This window comes from Sinocyclocheilus grahami, unplaced genomic scaffold (genome assembly GCF_001515645.1).
Source record: "Sinocyclocheilus grahami isolate Dianchi unplaced genomic scaffold, SAMN03320097.WGS_v1.1 scaffold1415.1, whole genome shotgun sequence".
NCBI lineage: Eukaryota > Metazoa > Chordata > Actinopteri > Cypriniformes > Cyprinidae > Sinocyclocheilus > Sinocyclocheilus grahami.
Genome location: NW_015506594.1, coordinates 15,593 through 34,420, shown reverse-complemented (window position 1 = coordinate 34,420; position 18,828 = coordinate 15,593). Strand labels below are relative to the sequence as shown.

General features: G+C 35.3%; 1 protein-coding gene across 1 annotated transcript in view; it reads left to right on the top strand.

The window, feature by feature from the left end:
* LOC107570098 (signal-induced proliferation-associated 1-like protein 2) overlaps nucleotides 1–18,828 on the top strand; it is a 54,452-nt gene that overhangs the window by 28,093 nt on the left and 7,531 nt on the right. Inside the window, exon 8 of the mRNA XM_016256298.1 lies at nucleotides 11,155–11,429. Within this exon, the coding sequence (XP_016111784.1) occupies nucleotides 11,155–11,429 (275 nt within the window). The remainder of the gene's footprint in view (nucleotides 1–11,154; nucleotides 11,430–18,828) is intronic.

Below are 18,828 nucleotides of genomic sequence, written 5' to 3'. Positions count from 1 at the left end.
GAAGATTTGCATAACGCCGCCCAAATGTTCACGCAAAGAAAGAAGGCGTAACTTTTATTCTCGCTGTAGTATTGTTGACGCTGCAGCCATGTCCTGAAGACGCTGTGTGCTTCGTTGTGAAAGCGAAACTACTTTGTTTGGTCTTCCAAAAGAGGACGATATCCGCTTCGTCATGCCTGGAGCTGATCTGTGTTGGTCGCTGAGGAAATACATCAACTTAGTGCTGTGGATCGCCGGATCGGCTTTCACCGTTTTCACCGTTCCTTCGCCGGGACCGCCGTTCTCGACCCTGCCGCCTCAGCTCACTCTATCCCGGCCTCAGCGCACGCTAAGCCGGGGCTTCCCCTCACGCTAGGCCGCTGTGTTTTTCGTTGTGAAAGCGAAACTACTTTGTTTGGTCTTCCAAAAGAGGACGATATCTGCTTCGTCATGCCTAGAGCTTTTCTTTTATCATTTGCCATTGATGAATCAAACGCGAGTTTTGGGCAGTGTGGAGTAGGACATTTCCGTCACACGCTTGAGGTATTCGGCCAATCACAACGCACTGGATAGCTGGCCAATCACAGCACACCTCACTTTTCAGAACGATGAGCTTTGTAAAAATCGACGCGTTTCAAAAAGGCGGGGAATAGAGGAGAAACAATAATGTACATTATGTGGAAAATAATGTGTTTTTTGACTTTAAACCACATAAACACATTTCACTACACCAAATACACAAAATGATTAGCTTTTTAGCAACATCATATGACCCCTTTAGCTCAGGGCTGCTTTGATTATTATAACACTATATGATTATTTAAGAGAGCTAATGTGTTGAATAAAATAATTTATCCAAAAATAAAATGTCTTATCACTTACTTTTATTTTGTTTCTTATCCATATGAATGTTTAAATGAACAGCATTTATTTGAAATAGAATGTAACATTATAAATGTCTTTACTCCCACTTTTGATTAATTTAATTTTAGTTAATTTATTTATTTTTTAAAAAGTATACTTTTGAACACTATTGTATGACCTAAACTAGCATCCAAAACTCCCATGATGCTCTATTGCTATTCATCTTGTTGATATGTCTTCAGGATCCTTTCATTCAGACGTCTGTCTACTCAATTCAGTGTTTTCTCTAAATCAAAATCCAATCAGGCTCAATCAAAACATACTAATTCTTTTCCTCTCTAAGCTGGAGAAGAAAGTTGGCTTCCAGTTGTATTCATGTTATCTTGGGTAACAGTCTAATTATTCCTTAAATTACTTTTCTTTGGGGATATTCAGGCTTAGTTTTTTATCATAAATTAAAGGGTCTGTAATTAAATGTTTTAGTTGTCCTCCAGTACATATGTTCATGTGTACCTGTGAAGAGCTCAGCCCGATGAAATCTGTGCCTTCAGAAGTCTTCATAATCTCCTTACATGGTTTCTCCGAGGGATGGAGTCGTGTCGATGGCCAGAATGTTTGACGGGTGTATGATACTCCTGGTGGTGCTCCTGATCTGTGTTCTTGGCTCTTGTAAATGCCCAAGCCAGTTAAACTCACTCGGGTCGCGCAGTTTTTGGCTTTCGGAGGCCGTCGAGGCTGTAGCAGTTCTTAGATGCCATTTCCCAGAAAAGGCCTGAATCAAAGGCGTCCTCAGTCTTGTGGTGCTTTATTAGTCCACACTTTGGTGCCATAATGCTGCACAGACTGATGGGTAGACGCTGCAAAAAGAGCGAGACACTGCACAGTGGTCAAAGACGTCCATTTAGAGTATGTTTAAGGTATTTTAAGAATGTTTAACATTTTATTAAACAATTTATTAATATAAATATTTGTATTATATTATTTCTTGTGGTTATTTAAAGCAATTTATTAAAAACATAAATCTTATATATAGTATACATAACCAAAAAGACTCATGGCTGTATTCGATCAAAAGGGTGCTTCTACTAAATACTGAGCAAAGGGTCTGAATACTTAGGACCATGTGATATTTCAGTTTTTCTTTTTTAATAAATCTGCAAAAATGTCAACAATTCTGTGTTTTTCTGTCAATATGGGGTGCTGTGTGTACATTAATGAGGAAAAAAAAATAACTTAAATGATTTTAGCAAATGGCTGCAATATAACAAAGAGTGAAAAATGTAAGGGGGTCTGAATACTTTCCGTACCCACTGTATATATTAGTGATGGCGGATAATCCGCGGATCGGATGGGTCGGGTAATAAAAAAATGCATTCTGATTATTTGCGGGTGGATAAAATAAATCATTAATGATGCAAGTATTAACTAAATTTTCTAAATTATGAACGTGTTTTAAATAGGCTACAGAAATTGAATAAACTGTAAATTACCATTAAACGTTATTCAGCAAAACATTATTTAGTCAAGAGCAGTGAGGGATTTTCTCTGTCTTTTGTTGTTTGATTAACATTAATAAAAGACGGCACAGCTTTATTAGGCTGCTGTCACAAGACCTATTTCACGGATCCAATACTGATACTCATGCGTTTTATTTTGCAACTGTTTACATGAACTTAAGACAAAACCAACAGTACTTTCTCAATTTGGTACTCGCAGTACGTGCTTTGGATGTGACTGTGAGCGCACGCGCCTCTGGAGAGCCCGAGTACCGAATGGCTTAAAAAGACGTGAAAATAATACATTTTTGTGACGATGCAACAATGACCGATCAGGCAATTGACAATTCTGTAAACCGTCCCGAAACGCGAGCTAAAGTCTTCTATCGCAGCGTGCAGCAGCTCTAGATGCGTCGATGTGAAGCGAAAGTCAAAGAGAGAAGACCCGGTACAGCTGAATCACCTACGCTGTTTTCATCTGATGGTTTGAGTGGATTTATTTACTCATCTAACCTACACGCTATATTGAATAAAGTTTTTGCAGTAATTTCCCTCATTTTAAAGTCGTCATTAAACATAATTCTACTATACAGAGAATTGTGAAATAGATTTTCATATAATAAAACACTCACAGCATATATATATATATATATATATATATGCTGTGAGTAGATTACTTTTCAGATTATATTATTTGTTGAAATTTTTTATAATTTACTAGAAACAAATATTTATAATTTTTATTTTAATTATTAGTAGTATTATTATTTAGGATATTATTGTTCATATTTGGTTTATATTAATTATTAGTAGTATTATCGTATTAGTCTAGAAAAATACATTAAAGATCTCACTTACACTATTTATATGAATTTCGATAGTGTTCCTATGATGCCTTAAAATGCTGCCTAGGTAGGCTGCTCACTATGTTTTGGAACAGAGCTTTTGATTTACTATGAGGTTTTCTTGTTCATCGACAGCGAGGACATGTAAAGTCAGAGAAAGCTGTGATATGGTGTGGCTGATGAGCTCAGCTGGGTTACCTGGATGGTTTGGGGACGTGGGGATCTCCAGGGATTAGCGTGGTACGCTGGGTGCGAGTGGGATTAGCGGCGCTCCTGTTTTTGGCCTCATTTCCTAACGGTACTCTGTGTACTGAGGACGCTCCCAGAACAGATGTTTCTCATCCGGGAGTCATTATGAAACAAACCCGTGTCACCTGTCTGGGCGCTTAGTTGATTTGATGGAGGTTAGAGATCCCCTGCTTAGTGACTCAGTGGGATTGTGTTCATGTGAGGACAGCTGCGTCTTTATTATGAAGAGGAGATTGGCAGGGGACTGGATCTTTCATATTTAGTATGAAAAATGAAGTTTACTTAATTTACCATGAATTTAGTACAGATACAGGTACAGTTTTCTTCTATAATACTTTATTAATATTAATATTTATTACAATTTAATATTGTCAAAAATTGCAGTCATTACTTTTGACTTTGAGTTTGAATAAATTATACTAATAATTTGGACTAGATTATAATATAATTTAATTTAGATGCAGATAATTTTTTCTTTTAAAATACTTTATAAATATTATTAAGATTTATTCATATGTAATATAAAATATTGCAGATATTATTTTTAAATTTGAAATTAAGATTCATATTACTGCTGTAAGATTTTGTATTACATTATTTTGGACTATATAATATATGTATGTATAATATGCGTTTATATATAAGCTATTTATGAAACATTTTATAATTATATAAGTCATTAATATAAATAATAATAATGTAATACATAATACATTTATGTGTATATTTATGTGTATATGAAATTATATATTTATACATTTTAATTATTTTTTGATACCCTAAATTAAAAAATCTTAATTTGCTTTGCCATTTTAAATATAATGGCATTTCACACAGGCAAATATTTTTGTTTAGTCTCTATTGATGTAATAGTATAAATAAATATAAATAATATAAATATAAAATTAATATCCTGAATTTATTTAGAAAAAAATATGTCTAATCAGTTATCACACTCAGGACATAAATGGACATAATTCATTTTGTAATTATTGATGTTGGACAGCAGAAATTGAACTAATGAAATTCATTGGCTATGTGAATTTCTTTAAATTACAATAAAGTAAATAATTTTTTCCCCATTCAAATTCAGTCAAATTCAATATACTGTGGATGTGACCAGTTCAATTAAAATTCATGAATTCAAAGGTTTATATACGTTTTATTAATTCATAATTTTGACTGATAAGCTTAAGTGATTAATAACAATAAATCATAAAATAGTAATAAATATTTGATTTACCATTAACATCGTCAGTGCTGGAATTTGTGGATTTGTTGGGTGTTAAAACCGAGCTTGTGCTGTTTTGTGAACATCATGGTCAGGCTCATCAAATGAAGCGTCTCTGTCTGTGAGTGTAGAGCGAAACCCGCCGCACACCTTCAAAGTCACAGCGCCGCAGGTCAGCGCGGATGAGGGTGTCCTTGTTTCTCAGAGCCGCGTGCATCACGTGCTGCAACAGACGAGCCAAACGCAGCGCTGCGACCGTGTGTGTGTGTGTGAGAGATCTGATCTGACATCCTGTACCTGTAGAGCATCCAGCGCGCTCCTGGAGGACGGGATACATTTGCATACGGAATGAGCCAATGAATATCAAGGACAGGATAGGAGCATTTGCTGCTTATGCTAATTATGCCCTCTTATTTGACTTCCACTTTCTGCTTTACTACAACTCAAGCACTGCCAGTTAGTAGTTAAAGGTGCTGGAAGTGATTTCAACATTATTTACTGGACTTGCACCGTGATCACACTAGACTTTGAGCAAATTTCTACAGACACGACAATGAGTGTGACACAGTCTGCAGCATCTATATATATACAGTGGGGCAAAAAAGTATTTAGTCAGCCACCAATTGTGGAAGTTCTCCCACTTAAAAAGATGAGAGAGGCCTGTAATTTTCATCATAGGTATACCTCAACTATGAGAGACAAAATGAGAAAAAAAATCCAGAAAATCACATTGTAGGATTTTTAAAGAATTAATTGGTAAATTCCTCGGTAAAATAAGTATTTGGTCACCTACAAACAAGCAAGATTTCTGGCTCTCACAGACCTGTAACTTCTTCTTTAAGAGGCTCCTCTGTCCTCCACTCGTTACCTGTATTAATGGCATCTGTTTGAACTCGTTATCAGTATAAAAGACACCTGTCCACAACCTCAAACAGTCACACTCCAAACTCCACCATGGCCAAGACCAAAGAGCTGTCAAAATATTATAACAGTAGTACATTATCATTCCAAAAGTTTGGGGTCAGTAATTAAAAAAAGAAAAGAAAATAATACTTTTTATTCAGCAAGGATGCGGTAAATTAATCAAAAGTGACTAAAGTAATAATAATAATAGTTAAATAAAATGTAAATAATTAAATAAAAAATAATATTAATTTATTTTATATATATTTATTATGTATATATAAGTACCCAAACATATGTGTATATATATTTAAAATATTTACATGTGTATATATATATATTTATATTCATATATAATTTATATTATATATAAATATAAGTATTTTATATATAAACAAAAATTATTTTTCTTAAATATATACATGCATGTGTGTGTATTTATATAAACATAATAAATATACACAGTACACACACATATATATATTTATATTATGTAAACAAAAACGTTGATTTTTTTGGATGTGATTACTCACGATTAATCGTTTGACAGCACTATTTTCAAATTAATGCTGTTCTTTTAAACTTTCTATTCATCAAAGAGTCCTGAAAAAAAATTGTATTGTACAAAATTATTAAGCAGTTTTCAACATTGATAATAATCAGAAATGTTTCTTGAGCAGCAAATCAGCATATTAGAATGATTTCTGAAGATCATGTGACACTGAAGACTGGAGTAATGATGCTGAAAATTCAGGAATAAATTACACTTTATAATATATTCACATAGAAAACAGTTATTTTAAATTGTAATAATATTTCACAATATTACTTTTTCTGTATTTTAAATCGAATAAATGCAGCCTTCTTGAGCCATTGATTTTTTTAAAAATGTTAGTCATCCTCATGTCGTTCCAAACCTGTTTGACGTACTTTTTTCACTGGAACATTTTGAAGAATGTTTTGCGTCCAAACCACATTGCATGGCAAAAAAACTCTCTTGGAGCACCTTCAGCAGGATGTGTTTTTCCAGAGGGCTGCTAAGATCTGCTGCATGTGCTCGTCTGTTCTGGATGAGATGCTGTGGTTCGGCCCAGAAGCTGTCAGAAGGCACAGGTCTGCTGTACGGCCCATCTGGGCCTCTGCCGTCCCGTTTGGCCATCTGCGGTGCACCTCAAGTCCTGGCAGTGAGACCGGGACGCCTATACATAAATAGAAAAATTTGAAAGTCTTTTTTTTTTTTTACTTTTTTTGGCTGATTAGATAATCAAAATACTTGCAAATAGTGCTGGGCGGTATACCGGTTCATACCGAATACCGGTGTTTATTTATGTTATGATATGAATTTTTAAAATACCGCAATATCGGTGTATGTCACTTAAACAACGTTGGGAACGCGGCACTGTTTGAAAGGCGTCCCTTTTCACTGTTGCACTGTGGTGAGGGAACAGCTGTATGTGTTACTAAGCGTGAAAGTTCAGAAACTGAAGCTGTAGAACTAATAGAACGTGAGGACACAGAAGAACTCATCCACAAAAAAGTAATATAGCCAAAACAACCGCATAGCCGCTCTTTAGTGTAGATGCATGTTGATTTTATCAGACGATGCCGTGATTATAAATGAGAGTGACTCCTGGTTAACATGTATTAAAAGGGGTCGTGTTTAGTCACTATTTAGTAGTATTTTTTGACAGTTCACTCATCATGACAGTAAAATAGGGCATTCTAAGTCAATATACTGCAGTATTTCCTCTCAATCAGTAGAAAATATGGTTAACACCCGGTCACGCATGAAAAAAAAATACCGTCATGTACCGTGAAACCGGTATAATTTAGAAAAATACCGTTTTTCTGAATAAAATTTTTGGTCATACCGCCCAGCACTACTTGTAAAGCAAGTAACACTCAGACATGTATGTTCTATGCAATTGTTTTGATTGAGGGAAACAAGCTTACAATTCGAGTTTCAGCATTATTTTTTTCTTCAGACATTCCCCTTTAAATATAATAAGTATCAGCTAAATACAAAGTGATCAACATTTGTTTTTCGACCACTGAAAATGGGTAATATTCAACAATCTGAATATGGAGCTGCACTAAGATCCCATATCTATGTGACTGAACGATATAAGGCCTTGAAAATGTAGATTCCAAAAGAAAAGATTATTAAGAACCAGAATAGCGTGAAAGTTCAGAAACTGAAGCTGTAGAACTAATAGAACGTGAGGACACAGAAGAACTCATCCACAAAAAAGTAATATAGCCAAAACAACCGCATAGCCGCTCTTTAGTGTAGATGCATGTTGATTTTATCAGACGATGCCGTGATTATAAATGAGAGTGACTCCTGGTTAACATGTATTAAAAGGGGTCGTGTTTAGTCACTATTTAGTAGTATTTTTTGACAGTTCACTCATCATGACAGTAAAATAGGGCATTCTAAGTCAATATACTGCAGTATTTCCTCTCAATCAGTAGAAAATATGGTTAACACCCGGTCACGCATGAAAAAAAAATACCGTCATGTACTGTGAAACCGGTATAATTTAGAAAAATACCGTTTTTCTGAATAAAATTTTTGGTCATACCGCCCAGCACTACTTGTAAAGCAAGTAACACTCAGACATGTATGTTCTATGCAATTGTTTTGATTGAGGGAAACAAGCTTACAATTCGAGTTTCAGCATTATTTTTTTCTTCAGACATTCCCCTTTAAATATAATAAGTATCAGCTAAATACAAAGTGATCAACATTTGTTTTTCGACCACTGAAAATGGGTAATATTCAACAATCTGAATATGGAGCTGCACTAAGATCCCATATCTATGTGACTGAACGATATAAGGCCTTGAAAATGTAGATTCCAAAAGAAAAGATTATTAAGAACCAGAATCTAAAATCATATTGAGGTATCATTAATACTTCTTGAGTTGCAGTCATGCAAACTTTGGAAAAAAGAATATTAATGGCACTCAGACAGGTATGTTCTGTGCAGTTATTTTGATATTGGGAAACAAGATACATTTTTAGTTTCAACTTTATTTGTTCTTCAGACCTTCCTCTTTAAAAGAAAAAAAGAATCAGCTGAATGCAAAGTAACGCAGATTTGGTTTTTGACCACTGAAAATGTGAACTACTTACTCAACTTTTTACTCCTGGAGCCATCTTAAGATCCCAATATTGCTGGAATGGAACCATATAGAGCCTTAAAAATGAAGATGCCCAAAGGAAAGTTTATTAAGACCCAAAATCTAAAAGGGCATTAAGATATCTTTAAAACTTCTTGAGTTACAGGCATGCAAACTTTGGAGAAACAACTTGAAAAGTTATTTTTCCCATTTTTGAATGGTCACCACTGTCATATAATGCAACAAAGATTGCTCAAGTCAACAGATTTTACTAATAGACCAACCAATCTCTGTGTAAAAAAAATATATTGATGCTGCCATCTTTCTAAAGTAATTTTTACCCCCTGTAATCTGGCTTCGAACCTCAGGTGAAAAATGTCCATTTGACCCTAAAACAAAATAGTCGAGCAAGTCCTGTGCAGCGCTGCCAACGACTTCCGTAACCCGACTGAAGCACGTTGATGGGCTGCTCTTGCTCTCGCTCTGGTTGATGTGTGCGTGTGCTCTTCCTGAAGAAGAATTCTGCCCTTCATGACATCATGAAGAGCCATACTTAAAAAATAAATAAATAAAAAACCTTTCCAACCCATATACAAACCCTGAAGGAGTGTCTTTGGCACAGAAATACTCCGTCATACATCCAACTCATTTTTTGAGACTTTGGTCATGTTTAGCATGAGAATCCAACTCTTCATTATTATTATTATTTGTTGGAATCGGACAAAAAATAACTGAGCTACACCCGTTTGAAGTCGATTTCGCTGGTTCAGACTCATGCCATCGAGAATTCACTGTGAATATTCACAAAGCTGGAACGCTGCGCTTTATAACTCTACCGAACTTGTGCTGAGGGGAAGCAGCAGAGCAGAGAAAAAGGTGCACCTCTCAGAAAACATACAAATAAAGATAATTTGTGACCCTGGACCACAAAACCAGTCATAAGGGTACATTTTTTAAATTGAGACTTATGCGTCATCTGAAAGCTGTATAAATGAGCTTTCCATTGATGTATGGTTTGTTAGAATAGGACAATATCTGGCTGAGATACAACTATTTGAAAATCTGGAATCTGAGGGTGCAAAAAAAATCTAAATATTGAGAAAATCATCTTTAAAGTTGTCCAAATGAAGTTCTTAGCAATGCATATTACTAATCAAAAATTATGTTTTGATATATTTACAGTAGGAAATTTACAAAATATCTTCATGGAACATGATCTTTACTTAATATCCTAATGATTTTTGGCATAAAAGAAAAATCTATAATTTTGACCCATACAATGTATTGTTGGCTATTGCTACAAATATCCCCCAGCGACTTAACACTGCTTTTGTGCTCCAGGCTCACATTTTAGATTTTTAATTACTATTTGGAGCTTTGGGATCGCTAGACGAGGGCTACATTTTTGTGAAACCCTCAAATTCGACCAAAAATGACTTTTTCCACTTGTTTTTTTTTTTTGTTTTTTTTTGCCTGTAGCTCAAAATTAGCCTGTCCGCATTCTGACTCATTTTGCCAGCACGGATCACATATATTGCGACTGACCGTGATTATTGTCATTTTGTACTATATTTTGCCTTTCGTGAGTGCAAAAATGTCTCAATACTGGAGACTTGTTGTGTAGTGCTAGTTTTGACACCGTGTTCGCCACAAAATGTCATGGTTTCGGCTCATACTAGCTGTTTGCGTGTGTGTTTCTCTTTCACGTTAGTCTAGGAGCTCCTCAGCATTACGGCCGGACTGACAGCACTTGCTCCTGGTTTCACTGCGTGTGTGTCAGCACCTCCTCAGCGAGAGTTTGAGAGTGGGGCTGTAATGTGAGGCGCTCTGGCAGACAGCACAACAGATTGCTCTTTTAAAGCAGTTTAGCGCAGACACAGACGTGTGTGGGATCCCTCTGAGGATTACTGCAGCTCGCTCACTTGATGCTTTTCTTTGCTTCTAGCTGCTGTCTTGGAGTGTGTTTGTTGTTCTTTGCCCATTCAAAGTCATTTTCAGAAGAATGGATACCAGTTAAAAATGAAGTCAGCTTTTAGATTAATGTTGTCGTTGAAGTCCAGTCTGAAGCTCACAGCTCATGTGAATCATGAAAACAAACTCAAGCTGTTCATTCAAACTAATGTGTCGGTCACTGAATCAGTTCATTAAAATGACTGTATTTGTTGACTACTAACTAATACTAACAGTTGAAATCAAGTTACAGTGAGTCACTCTCACTAGCTCAGCTTATTACGGTAAAGCGTTTAAGACAGATCAGCCTCTCCTCAGAGTATTTACTGACTCACCAAACCTCCCGCTCCGCCGACTTATGAAATACACTTTTAGCTATCAATGTACTCTCCTATATGTACTCTTAACCCTTCACCTGCCCGTCCACTCCTGCTTTCCTCTGGTTCAGTGATGGGCTGCTGGTTTGGAGGTCAGGAGGCTGATTTCTCTCGGTCTCTCTGTCTTGCTCCAGATGGTCACGCGTGGCTGTGAGACCATAGAGATGACCTTGCGCAGGAACGGTCTCGGTCAGCTCGGCTTCCACGTCAACTTCGAGGGCATCGTGGCTGACGTGGAGCCGTTCGGATACGCCTGGAAGGCTGGTTTACGTCAGGGCAGCCGGCTGGTGGAGATCTGTAAGGTGGCGGTGGCGACGCTGACCCACGAGCAGATGATCGACCTGCTGCGCACCTCCATCTCCGTCAAGGTGGTCATTATCCAGCCGTATGAGGACGGAGCTCCCAGAAGGTATCAGTGATCTGTTCTGTTCATCCTCCTATCCTTGTCTACACCTGCTATTAACATCCATCCCATTTACCACTTTTTCCTGATAGTTGTTTTCCTTTAAAGCTAGATCTCTAAAATATATTAGATTAGATTTGATTAGATTTTTTTCATTATTGTGTATTAATTTATAGAAATGTAATACTTTTATAATAATAATTTTTATTTAATTTTTTATTGTATTTAATTTTATTTAATTTTATTTATTTATTTTTATTTTATTTTTTTATTTTTTATTATATTTTATTTTATATTTTATATTTTATTTTATTTTATTTTGCCATGATTGAAGATGTTACATTTTCAGTATTAACTCATAGTTCCATATGAAATTGATTACTTTGGCTGAATAAATCACCCAAGATGGATCCTAATAGCAGGTTTTCTGCTGCTTTTTTTCAGCTTTACTCACATGATGTATTGTGTTGGATGGGATATGTCTGAGTTTTAAGATCTCACTCTTATAAGCAGTCAAAACTCCACTCCACTTCTTGTTCTCAAGTCGCTCCATTATCCAGTGTTGTTAGCATGATGCCGCTCTGGAGCTGATTTGCTGTGAATGGACGGTTTGCACCGGGAAGCTCTGTAAGTGATTGTAGTGGATCAGTGGGAACAGAAGGAGAGCGCTGGCGTTCCCGAGCAGACGGCCGCTTGTGTACCGACAGCAGTGGCGTAATGCGGCTGACAGATCTGGCCAGCTGGGCCGAGGCCTGACGCTCACGGGGCGGTCATCTTTCACCCAGCGATAGCGGCAGGAGGTGTTTGATTATTGAAGAAACGTCTGACGACTCGCAGAGCAGCAGATTGTGCTTTTAGGGTTCGTCTGCTCGTCCCTCCAGTTAAAACAGAACAGATCCACCTGCACAGTCACTTACCATCAGCCACCCATCCATATGTCAAAACAGAGTGTTTAAAGCTTTTTAAAGTAAATCTCATGAACACTTTTGAGAAATTACTGTGTATTTATCTATCTATAATTTAAGTATTATTTTTGCTATATATTTATATATTTCATTATTACAAATATTCTGAATAATAATAATTTATTTCATTAGAATTATTATTTATATACATTTATTATTATTATTATTACAACAGACAATATGTACTGTATATACATTATATAAATATGTTATTTCTTCGTGCTTAGAATCTTACTGTTCCACTTACTGTAATATTTGATCAGATTTCCTAAAGAAATTATCATATTAATTTGGCTTTTCACACATGAAAAAAACTGACTAGTTAATTAGTTTGCTCTTTTTCTGTTAGTTCTTTAACTGAGGCTGATTAGGTTAAGCAAACAAATTTAACCTCGCTCTGAACTGTTCACTCGGTTAGCTCACAAACATACCTGATGGACAGACCGAGAGATTTAGTCTGTCGTCCCTATATTTGAGCCTTTAATATTGGCGTATTATAGTCACATCCCATCCAAACATCCCTCTGTCAATCCAACATGTCAGCAAATCCTCTTACAGTGATCTGTGATCATACGTGATCATCGGTCATCATACATGACGCAGCAGAAGCTTAGAGCGGCTCAGTATTATGATTACTGACCATCAAGGTTTCTGACTGTTCAAGAAGTTTGTCATTTTAACCAATTAAAAATTATCTGTGAGTAGCTCTCAATTGACCTATAAACCATAATGGATAACTGTATTTTTACATTTTCTGAGTGAGTAAAGGTCCGTTCACACCAAGCACGATAACTATAAAGATATAGTTCTAAAAATCGTTCTCAATATTAAAGAATAGCGTAGTTCACACCACAACTATAACGATAACGATACAGAGGAATGATATCGTTGTGATCACTTTCAAAACAATTTTTTTCCAGCTGATGAACGATAAAACACTGAGAGCCAATCAGAATCCATCCTGCTGTAATGAGCTCGAGAATTTAAAGCGGCAGACACATGTGCGCTTAGAATAAACGGACGATATCATTCGCTGGTGTGGACGCTAATATCGTTATCTTTATAGTTATCGTTCTTGGTGTGAACGGGGCTTTAAACACGGTCAGGTGGTTGTCAGGGTGTTGCTGTGTGGTTGCTAAGGTTCTGAGTGATTTTAGAATGTCGATGTGTGGTTTCTAGGTTGTTCTGAGTGGTTGCTAGGTGATGACCTGTTGTTTTTTTCTGTATGGTCTGCTGATAGCAATGTGGGATGCCAACATTAGCAATTATAATCCTGGCAACAGATCATCATCCTGTGCATCAGAGATGTCAGGAGAGTAAAAGTGTGGAGTGATTTTAACTAGTATTTTTTTAAAGGAGTAGTTCACCCAAAATGAAAATTTGCTCAAAATGTACTTACCCTCAGGCCATCCAAGATTAGGATGAGTTTGTTTCTTCATCAGAACAGATTTGGAGAAATGTAGCATTGCATCAGTGTCTCAGCAATGGATGCTCTGCAGTGAATGGGTGCCGTCAGAATGAGAGACCAAACAGCTGATAAAAACATCACAATAAGCCACACCACTCCAGTCCATCAGTTCACATCTGGAGAAGACAAAAACTGCATGTTTTCAATAAACAGTTCCATCGTTAAGGCATTTTTAACTTCAAACTGCCACTTCTGGAAAAAATACCAGTCCATAACGCTTCCTCCAGTGAAGTCGTCTTGTCTGAATCATGAGAGAAATCTGCACAGATCAAGCACCGATTACAAGCCAAAACAGCTCTACACACATTTATATGTGTGTGGATTTTGATGTGAGAGACAACAGGAGATGGACTTTTACATTGGAGGAAGTGTTATTATGGATTATGGACTCATATTTTGGCCAAGAGTGATGGTTTGAAGTTAAAAATGCCTTAAATTATGGATTTGTTTCTTTCAAACACACAGCTTTTCTCTTGACAAGACATTAACTGATGGACTGGAGTGGTGTGGATTACTTGTGGATTATTGTGATGTTTTTATCAGCTGTTTGGACTCTCATTCTGACGGCACCCATTCACTGCAGAGCATCCATTGCTGAGCAAGTGATGCAATGCTATATTTCTCCAAATCTGATGAAGAAACCAACTCATCCTAATCTTGGATGGCCTGAGGGCGAGTAAATGTTCAGCAAATAGTCATTTCTGGGTGAACTATTCCTTTAAATGTGTGTTTGGGTTCATGCTATTGGGAGACAAAAATGTGCATTAAAACAAAGAATAACTGTAGCACATTTGCTTTTTAAAACACAAGGTCATGGGTTTGATTCCCAGGGAATGCAAGAACTGATTAAATGCATACTGCACCTTCAATGCAATGCCCGTCACTTTGAATAAAAGCATCTGGCAAATGCATCACTGTAAAAGTAATTGTAAGTGATGCAGTTAAACAACCACAGAATATTTCTAGAATTGCTGAACTCCAGATTTCATCACAGCGTCCGGCATGGATGAACTTTACACCCAGATAAAAATGAACTTTAAGGAAAGATTCACAGTATAAACGGCCAGATTCCCATATACAGCCTGAGTCTCATGTTTCAGGTCAGACGTCGAGGAGCAGAGCCCGGTAACATTACAAACACTCCCTGATTAGTCTGAAAACCAAATATTTACCCGCTGTTTACATTTTCAATCCATAAGGGAGTAATTTTAAGTGTAGACACATCTGAAATGGTTCTCTGTTTCTCTCATTAGTGTGATATATGGGCGGCATGTTTAAAGATTCATATAGAAATGATGGAGAAGCTTGAGGACAGCAGGGTTACGGCCACATCCTGCTGCTCTAGTGTAAAGAAATCGATTTTGTGGGTTAGGCTAATATTAGAGGTGTATTTCACCAGCTCAGACGGGATTCTGCACAACCAGAAAAAGACTTCTATGAGCTCTTTAAAATAAGAGAGGATGTAAAACCGGGTGTTTGATGGGAAAAGTCCCTTTTTTTTTGTCTGAGGGAGGCTTGATTTCCCACCCATACAAAGAAGTACTGTGATGTTACACTGATGGTATCAGATGGTGCTTAGATATTCATTTACTTGAAGATAATTTTACATAATTATCTTATGTAAAAATGTAGTTTTATTTTTTTATATACACTACCATCAAAAATATAACATAAAATGTTTTTATGTTTTTGAAAGAAGTCTCTTCTGCTCACCAAGACTGCATTTATTTGATCAAAAATGCAGTAAAAACTGTAAAAATGTGAAATATTATTACAATTCAAAATAGCTGTGTAAGTGTAATTTATTTCTGAGATGCAAAGCTGAATTATCAGCATCATTCCTCCAGTCTTCAGTGTCACATGATCTTCAGAAATCATTCTAATATGATTATTACCAATGTTGAAAACACTTGTGCTGCTTCATTTTTTGTGGAAACTGTGATGCATTTTAATTTTCAGGATTCTTCGATCAATAGAAAGTTCAAAAGAACAGCATTTATTTGAAATAGAATCTTTTGTAACGTTATAAATGCCTTTACTGTCACTTTTGATCAATTTAATGCATCTTTGCTGAATAAATGAATGATTTTTTTTTTTTAATCTTACTGACCCCAAATTTTTTATGCATATAATCATAAATTATAACATCATCAAAAAAGTCATTATTGTTGCATATATTTTATATTATTTTACTAATTTATATTGTTTTGACTCCAATTATAATAGTTATAATAAAGTTATAATAATATAATAATAGTTATAATACAATTTTTTGTTATTTTTATTTAATTGAATTAAATTATTATATATATATATATATATATATATATATATACACTGTGTATATCTTGTATATCTTAATTCGATAAAATTAGATATTATTAAAAAATAAATTAGTTTTATATTATTTTAGTAAATTTGAAAAAATGTATAAATACTTTAATTTGAATATCTAATGCAGTTTTTGCAGGATCAGGAAATGTTGCATGCTAGATTTGACCTTGTGTTGCCCGTATAGCTCATTTATCCATATGGTGTTTCACAAGCTATATAATGTCAATCAGTACTGATCATTATTGCATTTTGCAGGCTCTTTAGTATCTTACCTTTATATCCCACACTCGTGTTTTCCATTATGCCGGCAGTAGTGTGAGAGGACTGACTCAGTCGTGCAGATCTTGGCGAGCGGCAGTGGAAAACATCGCTCTATAAATCTGAGCATGTGAATGTGAGCATCCCGTATATCTCTGATGAAAACTGGCCCTCAAAGTTTGCTTAACATGCTTTTTCTTGGATAAAAACGCTAAAGTTAAGAATAACTCTTATGTTTTTACTCGGTTGGACATGTGAGATCAAGTGTGTTTCTAAAACAACATACTGAATCTGTAAGAGCTTCCACCTAAATGCAGTTGGGTTTGTGTTTCTCGGCACATTCACACGCTGTAGATTATTCTCCATATGTCAGCGCAGGTCAGAGGTTCCAGGTTTTGATGTGGAAAATATGAAGGTTTTGTTCTGTGTGGGAGTTGAAGTAAATAGTAGAAGTAAAACATAAACGTGTGGAAAAATACACACATTAGCGTGCTCTTTAAACTGCCTTTTGCTTACGCTGTGAATTGTTTAACACAAGTTTTGGATATTATTCAGCTTTTAATGGGGAAACAGACATAAAGAAACTGATTGACCAGTTTATTCTGGTAAACACTCAATATCTCATATGCTCGGGTCGCCAAAGTTGCAGTTCAGTAGTTTACGTTTCTTTTCAACTGGTTCTCATTATGTTGCGTCTGTGAGTGATGTACTGTAAATGCGTGTATGCTGACTGACTTTTCAAACACATGAGCCAATGCTGTTAGCTGCGGCTAATGTTTCAACAGCACGTCTGGATGCATTTGCATGTGCATTTTGCTTGATTTCTGCTCATTGATAAACACTTAAGAGACATTTGGGTCCCAGAACTAAGGAGCCTTTCACATCAGTCACCTCAACACACCACTGTGTTCAACTTCATGCAGAGCATACTGCTGGGGAAATCCAACCAAGAAAAAAATGTTCTGTAAATGACTTAAATGTTGGTCTGTTCATCACAAAAAGTTTTCATATCGCTTCACAATGCTTGAGATTACTATAATCTGATTACTATAATGTAATAATAGTGTTACATATTATATATCTTATTATATTAAAATGTCAAAATTATAAAAAAAATTATATATACATATTATTATAAAAAGTACATATTATAAATATTATACATATACACATATACATTTGGCATATTCTAAAAATTAAAATTATATATGTGACATTAAAGCAGTGTTAGTATCATTGAGATACTATTATAGTTTTTAGTAATATTTTGATTTCATTTTTTTATTTTTATGTCTTTTGTTTTCATTTTCATTTTAAAATTGTCATTTTGTTGTATGTTATTGTCATTTTTATTAGTTTTTATTTTTTAATTATTTCAGTTTTTGTTGTAATTATTTTAATTAAACTAGATGAAAATGAGAAATGGTGCCTTGGCATTTAACTGAAATAAAAAAAGTCATTTTTATTTTATTTTATTTCAGTTCAAGATTATATATTTCGAGTAACAAAGTTTTTTATGGTTTTATTTTTAGTTTTAGTGATAGTTAACTAATAACAATGCGTGTTTTATATATATATATATATATATATATATATATATATATATATATTTTTTATTTCAGTCATTTTACTACATCATAAGCACCCATTTCTTAAGTTTAAGCATAAGTTTTTCATAAAATATTAAAACAGATTTTATTTCATCTTATACACAATAACTAGTAGTGTTATTTTAGTATTATTTATATACTATTATAGTATTTATTAGTATTTTGGATTTGTTTATATTTCAGTTATTTATTGTCAGTAATTTTGTTATGTGCTGGTGTCATTTTTATTTGTTTTTTAGTATTTCAATATAGCTTTATTTTATTTTTATTACAATTTGAGTAATTCTAGTACTTTAATTTAAACTTATTCATTTATGTTTTTCATCAAAATTTTAAATATGTTTAATTTCAGCTTTAATCATCAAAAATGAATTTTTTTTTTTGTGTGTTATTGTTTTAGTTAACAATAACAACACTGATAACTTGCTGATCAGCAGAGTTTAGCCAGATAAACATGTGTTCACTACAGAAATGAATTAATTAATTAAGATTGCATGACATTTCCAGACTTGAAAAACACCATTTTTAAATCCCCTGCCATTTCCAGATTTCCCACAACTGTGGAAACTCTCATTAGGAGACGGGAGGAGACATGCGGGCTGACCTGTGCGAGGGATGATGATGATGAAGCAGCCGCTGGCAGCCAGCTGTCTGAGCAGACCCAGGTGCTGGCAGAGAACTGTGGTATCTGGCACCAGATAAGGAGACATGGAGGACTGCGCTTTGGGCTGCTGCAGACTTCCCTCCAGCTGAGAGACCTCCAACTGCAG